Here is a 14,450-nt window from a genome sequence, read left to right as displayed (position 1 = left end):
TGATACTTCTTGAAACATTGTTAGAGACACTGTTTGTCCATGTCTGTTTTGAAAAATTTAGTTTTACTGATAAGAGGCACATTTATGGTTCCGATTTTATAAGGATGACAATGGTGGAGTAGCCTTAGCTGTTGTTGAAGTGCTAACATGTTATTACAGCTATCATAAATACTCAGTTGGGATTGAACTGTTGGTCAAAATCAATTTACTACTGTTGTTAGTGCACTTTAATAAAGACTTACTAGTACCAACATCGCTGTGTGTGAGTGTTCATATATCTATTCTTCTATATATGGGTGTGTGTGGGGGCGGGGGTGTCTCAAGTATGACTCCCTCTAACCTGTAATTATTCTGTCTCACCTATTTCTCCTAGTGAATTTTAGGAGAAATAGGTGAGAATCACTTATTGCTCCATAGTAGTTCCAGTAATGCTCATTTCTTTTCCAATGGAGAAACAACAGAGCCAGTAAAAACACTGAACTGAGATTAGCAAGGTATCTCTCATAAGTCTCAAGAATGACTCCCTCTAATTATTCTGTCTCACCTATTTCTCCTAGTGAATTTTAGGAGAAATAGCTGAGAAACATTTCAGACACAATAGAAACCAAAATGAGGCTGAGATGAGAATCACAACTTTGTCTCACAAGCAATAGAAGAGAAAGCTTTGAGCAGTAGATTTTTCCTCTGGGTACAGGCAGTGAACTTAGAGGGTCTCATAAAAAACAGTGGATTCCAAACAATTCTTTTGTTCCTTGAAAAAATTAATGATTTCAACTTGGTCTTAAATAAGACAGTTTCATGAGCCAATGAGGGCTAGTTTCTATAAATAGAACAGATCTTTGTCTTGACAGGTGTTCCACCTGAAGGTAACCAGTTTTTGACCCAGTTTTTGCATGGGGATGCTGAGAGCTAGACTGTGGACGAACTGCTGAAAGTAGCTGAAAAAGCAAAAAAAAAAAAAAAAAGCATAAAAATAGCATAAAATGCCGTTAAAGTAGCTGGAAATGGCATTCAGTAGCAAAGAAATGAAAAAAAAAACCTGAAAGTAGCCTAAAATTAGCTGAAAATAGCCTTAAAATACTTTAAAATAGCATAAAAATAGCTGAAATTGGTATTCAATGGCTGAAAAAGCATAGAAATAGCTTGAACATAGCTGAAAAAAGTGGAAAATTGCTGAAAATAGCATAAAGCTGAAGAGTGCAATACCTGATTCATGAAGAATGTGAAATCTTTGTTTAAAATATAGAATTTAGGTAACACAAAAACTGAACTGTGCCTTATTGACAGAGTAGCCTCTTGAGTCTAAAGGCTGAAGTTGTGTGAGATTGTGCTAAAGATTGTGGAGATATTGTTCACAGCAGTGTTACTCAACCCTGCTCAACCAAAGAGCCAAATTGTAGAAAAATACCTTTGCAAGAGCCACAATCTAAACGGTGTAACAAAAACAGCTCGAAGTAGCAAAAACAACAAGTTAAAGGTGGCAAAAATAGTCAAAAAGCAACAAAAATGGGTAAAAAGGGTGAGAATCAATGTTCCCTCTAATATTCAAAACTCCTGAGCAGACATTCGACTCCCCTGAGTGCCTACTTCATCAACTGTGGGCGACATCTGATGCATACGCTACATCCACATGACAGCGCCATGGCAGCACCTCTCCAACCCCAAATATCATTTCAAGTGGCTATAACCATAATGATTAATAATCACTGTTCAAGTCATGAATTTCACCATTCATTGATTCATGAGCCACTCTCAGTTTTAGCTAACCACAATTTTGATTTCTGGAAATCCCATTTATATAATCAATGTTACAAGCATTTCTCCTCAGGTGAAAACAAACATTAACAAAGTTTGTAGTTTCATATAAAAAGGCAGGGAGCTTAATGATAGATGAGACAAAACACATGCTCTGTTCTCATGCTTCATCAACCTAATCACAGTCAGCTCTCCTAAAGGACTTCTATCTGCACAAGATAAACAGTACATTACAGAGAAATCACACTGTTAGAAACATCAGGGCTTAAATCCTTTTGTTATCGATCCATTATAGGAGATCCACCTTTCCTGGTCTCATTGTAGATCATTTTAGCCAGATTAGTTCTTAAAAGCATCATATTTACATAAAAATGGACATCCATTTAATGTTTAACAGTGAAAAGTCGTTGGGGGATATATGAGAGTGCCTTTTTTTTCTTTTGTGCAGAGAGGTGGAGAGCGGTGTGCAATTGTGCAGAAAACCCCATAACACAACAACAGTGGAAAAGTGCTGCAAGGGATGCTGGGAGCTGCAGTTCTGAAAGGGAACTGCAGTCACGCTTTTTAAGCTCACTGTGCAAAAACCGTTGATCCTTTTGACCTGAAATCTGTTTTGTGAGCAAGAGAGATGTGTAGCTAGGTTTTGTTGTTTACACACGTGGACAAAATTGTTGGTACCCCTCTGTTAATGAAAGAAAAACCCACAATGGTCACAGAAATAACTTGAATCTGACAAAAGTGATAATAAATAAAAATTCAATGAAAATTAACCAATGAAAATCAGACATTTTTGAACTGTGGTTCAACAGAATTATTTTAAAAAACAAACTCATGAAACAGGCCTGGACAAAAATGATGGTACCCTTAACTTAATATTTTGTTGCACAACCTTTTGAGGCAATCAGTGCAATCAAATGATTTCTGTAACTTTCAATGAGACTTCTGCACCTCTCAGCAGGTATTTTGGCCCACTCCTCATGAGCAAACTGCTCCAGTTGTCTCAGGTTTGAAGGGTGCCTTCTCCAGACAGCACGTTTCAGCTCCCTCCACAGATGTTCAATAGGATTTAGATCAGGGCTCATAGAAGGCCACTTCAGAATAGTCCAATGTTTTGCTCTTAGCCATTCTTGGGTGTTTTTAGCTGTGTGTTTTGGGTCATAATCCTGTTGCAAGACCCATGACCTGCAACTGAGACCAAGCTTTCTGACACTGGGCAGCACATTTCTCTCTAGAATACCTTGATAGTCTTGAGATTTCATTGTACCCTGCACAGATTCAAGACACTCTGTGCCAGATGCAGCAAAGCAGCCCCAGAACATAACAGAGTCTCCTCCATGTTTCACAGTAGGGACAATGTTCTTTTCTTGGTATGCTTCATTTGTGCGTCTGTGAACATAGAGCTGATGTGCCTTGCCAAAAAGTTCCAGTTTTGTCTTGTCTGTCCATAGGACATTCTCCCAGAAGCTTTGTGGCTTGTCAACATGCAGTTTGGCAAATTCCAGTCTGGCTTTTTTATGATTTGTTTTCAACAGTGGTGTCCTCCTTGGTCATCTCCCATGAAGTCCACTTTGGCTCAAACATCGACGGATGGTGCGATCTGACACTGATGTACCTTGACCTTGGAGGTCACCTCTAATTTCTTTGGAGGTTGTTCTGGGCTCTTTTGTTACCATTCGTATTATCTGTCTCTTTGATTTGTCATCAATTTTCCTCCTGCGGCCATGTCCAGGGAGGTTGGCTACAGTCCCGTGGATCTTAAATTTCTGAATAATATGTGCAACTGTAGTCACAGGAACATCAAGCTGCTTTGAGATGGTCTTATAGCCTTTACCTTTAACATGCTTGTCTATAATTTTCTTTCTAATCTCCTGAGACAACTCTCTCCTTCACTTCCTCTGGTCCATGTTTAGTGTGGTACACACCATGTCACCAAACAGCACAGTGACTACTTGTCACCCTTTAAATAGGCCAACTGACTGATTACAAGTTTGTAGACACCTGTGATGCTAATTAGAGGACACACCTTGGTTGAACATGTCCCTATGGTCACATTATTTTCAGTCTTTTCTAGGGGTACCATCATTTTTGTCCAGGCCTGTTTCATGAGTTTGTTTTTTAAAATAATTCTGTTGAACCACAGTTCAAAAGCAATGTCTGAATCTCACTGGTTAATTTTCACTGAATTTTTATTTATTATCACTTTTGTCAGATTCAAGTAGTTTCTGTGACCATTGTGGGTTTTTCTTTCATTAACAGAGGGGTATCAACAATTTTGTCCACGTGTGTATATCATAAATGTGGACCAAATACTTTTCAGGAGAGCAGTAGTTCGGGAAGTTCAGCCTCTATTTCAAAAATTATAAAAGTTAGAAACGAGAAAAGTCATAGCAGTCGAATGACAAAGCAACTGAATTTTTTAAAGTTGAAACAGTGTTGATACGACAAAGTATGAAGGAGGAGATAGTGGATGAAGAAGAAAAATGAAAAACAAAATGGTCAACACGAATATCAATAGCGTGGATGCTCAGCATCCCCACTAATTACAGTTTAATGACATAATGTAGTGGAGCAGCAATGAATGAGCAGTGTTAAAATGTACATTTAGTCTCAGACTCTTTCATCAGACACAGTAAAGTTTGTCAGTACGTCAGCCCATGTGAAGAGCCTCAGGGGGTTAAAGGGTTGCTTAAGCCTCTACAACAGCATAACTCTCACATTAAGACCATGTTATTGAAATAATAGATGTGCCCTGTTTAGAATTACTGTTATAACAACATAAAAGCGAATGGGTTTATTTACACTGTAGACAAAAGACTGTTTACAGGGTCTGGGGGATTTAGGGATGCTCCCCTCAGGAAATAGATTGATCTCATTATTTTTAAAATGTACAACGTTGTCTCCCTGGAGAGCACACCCCTGGACCCTCCTAGAAAGGTCAGCATGAACATGATCAGACTGGTACCACCTCTAACTCAGACTGAGCCAGGAAAAACCCTGTATGTTAATTCCATAAGGTATTTTGTGCCTTTTATTTGGACTGTCAGGAACTGGTGCCATGTTGGTACCAGATTTCAGTACTCATCCCTACAGATCAGGTTGATAGATCCCTTTTCTTAAAGCAAACTCAAGACACATTCTGGTTCTAGGTTGACAACTAGAGGAGGGTCTCCATCTTTGAGTAGAGGGGCCACCAAAGCAGACTGCCAAGACGAACCAGATTTTGGTTCTCATCCCTACAGATCAGGATGATGGATCCCTTTTTCTCAAGTCAGACACATTCTGGTTTGAGGGACTCAGAATCTACTTTTTGCAGATGATGTGGTTTTGTTGGTGTCCTCAGCCAGGGTCCTCTGTTAGACCGATAGTTGTAGTTCTGTAAAGTAGCCTGAGGTTGACAACTAGAGGAGGGTCTCCATCTTTGAGTAGAGGGGCCACCACAGCAGACTGCCAAGACGTTGGAGACCTCCTTTGAGTCAGTGGGGTTTAAGTAAGAGGTGTTGGGGGTTAGTTATTGAGGATCTGATCTCTTTCAATAAGCCTACGTCCATACCAGAGTAAATGTGTGATTATCATTTAAAGCTCCTACATTTACCCTGCGCCATTTTGTTTAGCTCTCAAACTCTGTCATTAAATGTCCTTAAAGCTGATATTTTTTCTCCAGAGGTCAGCTGGAAACATCAGAGTTCTTCAATGATCAGTCCAAGCAGCATCAAACAGAGCTGGACTCCATATTTATGGTGTGTATATCATCATTTACAGTGGAGCACATATATCTAGATATCATGGTAAAGTGTTTTTCAGTCTGTCTGATCAAACACAGGCTGTCCTCTAAACATTCAGATTGTCTTTGTGTTCCAGCTGCTGGAGGAGAACATTATCACCTTTGTGAAGAAGGAACTGAAGAGATTTCAGAAGGCTCTGAGTCAGGAGAACCCAGAACGTCACAGTGAGGATGAGGAGGTGTTGGTTGGTGAAGATGAAGAGCAGAGGAGCAGCAGAGAGGCTTTTGTGAAGATCACAGAGAACTTCCTGAGGAGAATGAAGCAGTATGAGCTGGCTGACTGTCTGAGGAACAGTACGTTTTTCAAAGTAAAAAGGAAACGTAGATTTAAGATGATGGAGGGATGAAGAGGAGGTTTACATTTCCACACTCTGCTTTAATATTCTGCACATACCCACTGAACATCTGATGAGATTTTTGGATGAAACTGATGGAGGAAGAAGAACTGCACAGCCTCTCTTTTAGATGACAGCTTTTTGCAGGATCAGCTCATTCACATCATTTGTTGCTTGTTCTTTCAGGAACTCCTGCTTCAGTTTGCCAACATAAACTCAAGTCTAAGCTGAAGGAGAAGTTCCAGTGTGTGTTTGAGGGGATCGCTAAAGCAGGAAACCCAACCCTTCTGAATCAGATCTACACAGAGCTCTACATCACCGAGGGAGGGACTGGAGAGGTCAACCATGAACACGAGGTCAGACAGATGGAAACAACATCCAGGAAAGCACACAGAGCAGAAACAATCATCAGACAAGAAGACATCTTTAAAGCTCCACCTGGAAGAGATCGACCAATCAGAAGAGTGATGACGAAGGGCATGGCTGGCATTGGGAAAACAGTCTTAACCCAGAAGTTCACTCTGGACTGGGCTGAAGGCAAAGCCAACCAGGACATCCAGTTCACATTTCCATTCACTTTCAGAGAGCTGAATGTGCTGAAAGAGAAAAAGTTCAGTTTGGTGGAGCTCCTTCATCACTTCTTTACTGAAACCAAAGAAGCAGGACTCTGCAGGTTTGAAGACTTCAAGGTGGTGTTCATCTTTGACGGTCTGGACCAGTGTCGACTTCCTCTGGACTTCAACAAAACTAAAATCCTAAGTGATGTCACAAAGTCCACCTCAGTGGATGTGCTGCTGACAAACCTCATCAGGGGGGACCTGCTTCCATCTGCTCGCCTCTGGATAACCACACGACCTGCAGCAGCCAATCAGATCCCTCCTGAGTGTGTTGACATGGTGACAGAGATCAGAGGGTTCACTGACCCTCAGAAAGAGGAGTACTTCAGGAAGAGACTCAGAGATGAGGAGCAGGCCAGCAGGATCATCTCCCACATTAAGACATCCCGAAGCCTCCACATCATGTGCCACATTCCGGTCTTCTGCTGGATCACTGCTACAGTTCTGGAGGATCTGCTGAAGACCAGAGAGGGAGGAGAGTTGCCCAAGACCCTGACTGAGATGTTCATCTACTTCCTGGTGGTTCAGTCCAAACTGAAGAGCATCAAGTATGATGGAAGAGCTGAGACAGATCCACATTGGAGTCCAGACAGCAGGAAGATGATGGAGTCTCTGGGAAAACTGGCTTTTGAGCAGCTGCAGAAAGGGAACCTGATTTTCTATGAACCAGACCTGACAGAGTGTGGCATCGATATGAGAGCAGCCTCGGTGTACTCAGGAGTGTTCACACAGGTCTTCAGAGAGGCGAGAGGACTGTACCAGGACAAGGTGTTCTGCTTCATCCATCTGAGTGTTCAGGAGTTTCTGGCTGCTCTTCATGTCCATCAGACCTTCATCAACTCTGGAGTCAATCTGATGGAAGAAGAACAAACACCATCCAGATCTACAATGACACAGCTCTACCAGAGTGCTGTGGACCAGGCCTTACTGAGCCCAAATGGACACCTGGACCTGTTCCTTCGTTTCCTCCTGGGTCTGTCACTGACCACCAATCAGAATCTCCTACAAGGTCTGCTGACACAAACAGGAAGTGACTCAGAGACCAGAAAGAAAACAGTCGAGTACATCCAGACAAAGATCAATGAGGATCTGTCTGCAGAGAAGAGCATCAATCTGTTCCACTGTCTGAATGAACTGAATGATCGTTCTCTAGAGGAGCAGATCCAACAGTTCCTGAGATCAGGACATCTCTCCAGAATGTCTTTGTCTCCTGCTCAGTGGTCAGCTCTGGTCTTCATCTTACTGTCATCAGAAAAAGATCTGGACGTGTTTGACCTGAAGAAATACTCTGCTTCAGAGGAGGCTCTTCTGAGGCTGCTGCCAGTGGTCAAAGCCTCCAACAAAGCTCTGTAGGTGAACTCACAACTGCACTGATAAAAGTAGTCTGTATTTAGAAACATCAACTTATTTCTATCTCTGTTTCTGTTCTAGACTGAGTTTCTGTAACCTCTCAGAGAGAAGCTGTGGAGCTCTGTCCTCAGTCCTCAACTCCTCCAGTCTCAAAGATCTGGACCTGAGTAACAACGACCTGCAGGATTCAGGAATTGAGCAACTTTGTTGTGGACTTGTGGATCCAGGGTCTAAGTTGGAGTCGCTCAGGTCAGGATGTCACAACTTTTGTTAAGTTGGCCGACTAATATGTTGAGTCTTTTGTGAGTTTTTGTTTGACTAACCTAAAGTCTTTTACAGGCTGAGTGTCTGTAACCTCTCAGAGAGAAGCTGTGGAGCTCTGTCCTCAGTCCTCGGCTCCTCCAGCCTCAGAGATCTGGACCTGAGTAACAACCGACTGCAGGATTCAGGAGTGATGCTGCTGTCTTCTGGACTGGAGAGTCCACACTGCAGACTGGACTCTCTCAGGTTAGTGCAATAACAATGACAACTGAGTCAAAGTCTCCCAACTAAGATAAGATAAACTTTATTGTTCCCAGGGGGAAATTTGTCATGGACATAAGGTTATTTTGATGACTGCTTCTGCAGTTGTTAATATAAAGTGTAATTAAGAGAGGAGAGCTCACAGCTCCTTGGGGTACCCTTATGCTACATTTTCTGGCTGTAGAAAGAGTACCGTTCACAATAACTTCTTCTGACCTCTCGGTCAAGAGGGAATAAACCATCTAATAACTACAGGGTTAACCTGTAGGCTGAGGAGCTTCTCAGCAAGCAGATGAGGTCTTACAGTGTCAAAGCAGAACTAAAGTCTGCAAATAAAACTCTGGCATAAGTCCTTGAATTTTCAAGATGTTTACTTATAAGATGAGACACACTGAAAAAACGCATCCTCAGTGCTACGACCCTTCCAATATGCAATCTGTAGAGGGCGAAGAAATTATATCAACAATGACTTTCTCCAAACACTTCATAACAATACAAGTTAATGCAACAGGGCTAAAATCCTTTAGGAATGGGAATGATAGTAGACTTCTTCCACAGTGCAGGAACGGTGTGGCTGTCAAGGGACAGTTGAAAGATAGGGCACCAAGCCTCAGTTAATTCAGATGAACAATATTCTAGCAAGCAAGCAGGCAAGCCATCTGGCCCATAGACTTCTTTTGCACACTTTTTTTGAAAACAGACTGAACTTGTAAAGGATCAGTTTTCACGTAGTGTGATGGCTTGCAGAGGAGGTCTTACTCTTTCCCTGATATTGATGAAGAGTTCTGTGTATCAAAGCGTAAAAAGAAGTCCTTAAGTTCATTTGCACTTTCATTCTTAGTGACCAGCTGTTTTTTCGCAGGGTTCATATTAGTTGTCTTTCTCATGGAGTTCCAAAGTTTTTTATTGTCCATAGAGCTGCAGCTTTGTTTAATGGCAGCCCGATGCTTCTGTCTGGACTTGTGTAGCATCATATTTATTTCTTTTTGAGCAGCAGCTGCCCCCACCTGGTCATAGTTTTTGAAAGCATGTTTTTTCTTGTTAATGCAAGCTTTAACCTCCTTGGTAATATAAGGCTTATTGTTAGGGGAGTGTATAACCTCTTTTGAGGGGACAACGCTGTTGACACAGAATTTAATGTACTCTGTAACAGTGTCAGTAGCCTCATTCAGCTCCAGGTTATGGAAAATTCTCCAGTCAGTGAACGATATCTTCTTAGGACCTCCAAACTGTTCTCAGTCCACTGCAACAAAGACTTGCACTGGGGCTTGCTAGATTTAAAGGAGCTCTATGCAAGATTTAGAAAAATATCAGTGTAGCGACACCGCCGGCCACTGGGCGAACTACAACAACATTGTGTTGCTCATCCACGACGGCACGCTCCTTGCTCATGAACGAGCTTCCGGTTTATCAGCTGATACACACGCAGACCAAGGTGATTTACCGGCATCGTGTATACAGAGGAGGTAAGTGAGGTAACACTTTAGAGTTCCATGGACTAAAAATGAAAATGAATAAAGCATATTTGAACCTCTAGTGCGGACACGGCTCAAAGGCTATTAAAAAAGGACGATATTTTTGCGACCATTTCTATGAATGAACAACTTAGCGACTTAGTGCAGCATTGACCAATTTAATTGTCTTTTTATGTGTGTAATGTGTAAAGTGTATTGAATGGGACGCGTTTTAGAGCAGAAGCAACAGGGCAAACATTGCTTAGCTCTGATAATGGTGCCTCGACCACGGATATCAGATAGCTGACGTTATGTGTTTAAGATATTTTATGAACTATCAAAACATAAACTCAGTAAGTTAAGTCCAGTGCCAGGAAGCAAGAAAAAGATGAAATATTATCCGGAAAACACTAAATGAGTAACATGACATTCTCGTTGTTTGGATAGCATCTTTGTAAGCAAGCTAATGTGATGTAGCATATGGTTTATACTGTATAAAACACTACATTGTATTTCATGGTCCAGAGTGATGCTTTATCTTTTCCACAGAAAGACGGCCATCTCTGGATCGGTATTTATCCTGAGCGCTGAGCAAAGCTACCTCTATTTCTCAAATGCTCCATCAATATTTATCCTCCATTTCCCCCTGCGTCGGTTACACTCTCTTTTAGCTTGACGGGCTTCAGCAGATAAAACTGTCTTAGTTTTTTTATGTTTTCGCAGAGTTTGTGTGGGTGTTTGGGCTGAGCTAGCCGGTCGTTTACTTGCGGAAGCAGCCTTCTCCATTCAACACACCATTGTCAGGTATAAACAGAGCAACGGGGTGCACGCATTATGTAGTACCCGACGTCACTTCCGTTGAGATTTCGTGGAAAATTCGGCCTGATTTCTTCACAGAGAAACGACTCCACAGGCTTATACAGGCAAACAAGGAAGACATAAAGAGCCTCATTCTTCACATCGGGATAAAGTGCACACCATTATATACTCAAAAGTGGGAAGTTTTAAAGCAAAAATCTTACATAGAGCCCCTTTAAGCAATGATTTGTAACTAGAACTAGAAAGGTGTAGGAACTTCAGAAACCTGTGGGACTCAATGAAAAAGATGAGGACCATGTCCCCTGCTAAGAGCAGTATTAATGTGTTCAATGAGGGAGAAAGGGCAAATGGGTGAAATGATTTTTACTGCAGGTTTGAAACTTGAGTTTTCTCACAGGAAAAAAAGAAGACTTGGACATTTTAGCTGCACTGAACTCTAGTGACTGTTGACCAGCATGTTGTGGAGAGACTTTCTTTAGTCATCTGTCCTGATAAGGCACCAGGACCAGATTTCATCTCTGGCCGTTTATGTAAATCCTGCAGTAAAGAATCTGCAGAGGCCTGGTGCCCCATCTAGCAGAAATCTCTGGACACACATTCTGTTCCGTCTATGTGGAAGCGCTCTGTTATTATTCCTGTTCCTAAAAACCAAGCTGTAAAGAGAGTCATGACTTTGGCCCAGCAGCTCTTACTTCAGTTGTAATGAAGTGTTTTGAGTAAATTGTGATGAATGTGGTAAAAGAGGAGGTCAGCTGGTTTTTAGATCCTTTTCAGTTTGCATACAGGAACAACAGAGGAACAGATAATGCCATCATAGCTGTGACACATTTCATTCATCAGCATTTAGAAGATCCTGCCTCTTATACACCTCTTTTATTTGTTGATTTTAGGGTGGGGTTATTTATTGATACTCAGTGTCTTATGTTGAAGTGTTTTTCATTCTGGCTGCACTGTGGGTGAAGAGCCAAAGACAAATGTCTCACTCTGTACCACTCAAAGTACCATGAGCAGGCCTGGACTCTGGGACTGTAACGCCTCAGTTCCAGCCTTTTTTTTATGAGTCTCTGTCTCTGTGTCTGTAGTCTGTCTGGCTGTTTGGTCACAGAGGAAGGCTGTTCTTCTCTGGCCTCAGCTCTGAGCTCCTCCTGTCTGACAAAGCTAGACCTGAGCTACAATCATCCAGGAGAAGGAGGAGAGAAACTACTGTCTGCTCTACAGAAGGATCCACACTGCAGACTGGAGACACTGAGGTACAGACAGAAAGACACAGAGAGGCGGACTGTTACTAGCTACTGAAGTTGGCTCTCAGCACTTCAGCTATACAAGGGCTTTATGCCTTTATTTTGATAGGATAGTGGATGGATACAGTGGGAAACTGGAGAGAGAGTGGGGGGAATACGATTATTGATTTTTTAGTACAGGCCTATTGTATAAGAGAGGGATATGAATTTGGAGGAAAATCACTAACTGAAAATGAAGTGACCCTCTTCTTCTTTGGTGATTTTTATGATGGTGATCAAACAGTTCTCAGATGTGCTACTGCCACCATCTAGTGATAGTCCTGCATAACAAGCAGAAAAACTAAAGGAAAATGAAGTAACATGAAGAATGAAGATGTTTGAATCTATCCTGACCCATCCCTGATGTCTAAACTGGCTCTGTTTCTTCCTCCAGGCTGGACCATGGTGGACGGCACAGACTGAAACCAGGTCTAAAGAAGTGTGAGTGTCTGAGTTTTTGATTTGTGAGAACACAAAATGAATTTGATTCACGAATCAGGTAAGGATCTGAAGCAACAATGATTGATTGAGGCTGTGTCTGAATCCATCTCAGTCTTTGGGTCTGAGAGTATGAACATCTGCGTTCACAATCCCTGACATTCATCAAACAGAAACAGTTTTAGAGCTGCAGCTCACTGTGGTCTGTTCACATTCAAATAGAAACAGGAAGTAGATTTTCAGGGCTGATAAACAGGATTCAGGGCTGAATATGAAATGTTAGTTTGACTCTGTCAGTAACCTTGTTTAGGAATGATCACATGATAACCGTCAGCTGTGTTGTGTCTCCTTCTCTCCATCAGACGCCTGTGAGCTGGAAGTGGACACAAACACAGTGCACAGAAGACTCAAACTGTCTGACAACAACAGGACGGTGACAGGTGTGGAGGAGGATCAGCCATATCCTGATCATCCAGACAGATTTGACTGGGATCAGCTGCTGTGTCGGACTGGTCTGACTGGTCGCTGTTACTGGGAGGTCGAGTGGAGAGGATGGGTTCATGTATCAGTGAGTTACAGAGGAATCAGACGGAGAGGAGACGTGAAAGAATGTGTGTTTGGATATAATGATCAGTCCTGGAGTCTAATCTGCTCTGATCATGGTTACTATGTCTATCACAATGACAGAGGAACAACCATCTCCTCCTCCTCTTCATCCTCTGGTAGAGTAGGGGTGTATCTGGACCATCCTGCTGGCTCTCTGTCCTTCTACAGAGTCTCCTCTGACAGACTGATCCACCTCCACACCTTCAACACCACATTCACTGAACCGCTCTATCCTGGGTTTAGGTTAGGTTCAGGTTCCTCAGCATCTCTGTGTTCTCTGTAGCTCAAACTCTGCTGTCTGAATCCAAATCATACAACATACAATTGAGCCAACATTGTTGTAGGAGCCACATTTGAGTTTTTATGACATGCTCTCATTTGACATTGTTCACTTTTCTTTCATTTTGTTGGTGCCCTCCGCAGATGGTGAGGGCGCTGGCCTATTAGAATGAGTGGCTGACGCACAGCCAGGAAGATGGGTCACAGCGCAAACTGTCATTGAGCACAGGCTTAGATAGCTGTGAATGATTTGTATTCAGAAACCCTATCAAATGAACTTTTGTTTTTCATTGTCTCTTTTAATTTTGGTCATAAACAAAAGCAACTATGAAGCAGCTCTCTCAGGATTGATTTTTGGCAGTCTGTGTGTGTGATGATGAAGCTGTGATGATGTTCCCATTCTACCTGTGGTAAAAACACACTGGCCTGCTGGAAGAAGTTTGTCATTAAAATTACAAATAAGCATGAGATTTATGAGATGTAAATACTTATTATTTGTCCTATCTTCCTTATAGGTGATACAGACCCATAGGGAGAGATGAAATAGGTTCCCTAACCTTCAGTAATTTCTCCACCCTAAGCAGGGAGAGGGACAGCTGCTTCATTTTAATTTTAATAACAAACTTCCTCCAGCAGGCCAGGTTGAGAAGGTTATTGATCCTGAGCATTAATATGAACTAATATATATTTTTGTAACCTGGGTCTATCAAGTCTTGCACTTCTTGTTATGGATTTTCACCTTTGATCTTTGTACAGCACATATGTTGTTTCTTTATTCTTGTTACTCTATTGTACTATATATTCCATGTTTGTTGTTAAACTGAGTGTTTTGGTTGATAATTGGTCATGTGACCATGTGTATTAAACACACCTGTGTATACCCGTTTGTTTATGCTGGACGAACCTGAAGATGCTACTGGCAAAACGCGTTGTTTGCTCTCAATAAACAGTAAAGTCTATCTCAGTGTGCGGCGGATTATTTCTCTTTGTTTACTTTGGACCTGCTACCGACCAGCACCTGGGTACCTGGGCTGTGCATGGGGATCTCCGTTTAAGATTAAGCCTTGGATGCTGTGATGGAGTCTGAAGTGGCTTTCACACTAGTGAAACAGTGTCATATCAAGCTATATAGCATCATCGAAAACTAATTTTTTTTTCCATGGTGCAGTTTTTTCACACTTTTTCTCAATAAAAGAAGGAAATCATCAGAATCA

General features: G+C 41.8%; 1 protein-coding gene across 4 annotated transcripts in view; it reads left to right on the top strand.

The window, feature by feature from the left end:
* Positions 1-14,131, top strand: part of LOC121520098 (NACHT, LRR and PYD domains-containing protein 12-like) — a 53,450-nt gene extending 39,319 nt beyond the window's left edge. For 2 of the 4 annotated variants that reach the window (XM_041803372.1, XM_041803370.1), the window contains exons 2-9: positions 5,417-5,492; positions 5,614-5,830; positions 6,058-7,837; positions 7,920-8,087; positions 8,178-8,345; positions 11,716-11,883; positions 12,308-12,354; positions 12,714-14,130. In XM_041803372.1, the coding sequence (XP_041659306.1) occupies positions 5,490-5,492; positions 5,614-5,830; positions 6,058-7,837; positions 7,920-8,087; positions 8,178-8,345; positions 11,716-11,883; positions 12,308-12,354; positions 12,714-13,240 (3,078 nt within the window). In that variant the 5' untranslated portion in view covers positions 5,417-5,489 and the 3' untranslated portion in view covers positions 13,241-14,130. Of the gene's footprint in view, positions 1-5,416; positions 5,493-5,613; positions 5,831-6,057; positions 7,838-7,919; positions 8,088-8,177; positions 8,346-11,715; positions 11,884-12,307; positions 12,355-12,713 lie in introns of all 4 variants that reach the window. The other 2 variants (XM_041803369.1, XM_041803371.1) reach the window with 2 other exon arrangements.
* Positions 14,132-14,450: the final 319 nt, after the last annotated feature.

Source organism: Cheilinus undulatus, linkage group 13, assembly GCF_018320785.1.
Source record: "Cheilinus undulatus linkage group 13, ASM1832078v1, whole genome shotgun sequence".
NCBI classification, from domain to species: Eukaryota; Metazoa; Chordata; class Actinopteri; order Labriformes; family Labridae; genus Cheilinus; species Cheilinus undulatus.
Note: the sequence above shows the minus strand (reverse complement) of the source record. Positions and strands in the feature narration are given on the sequence as shown.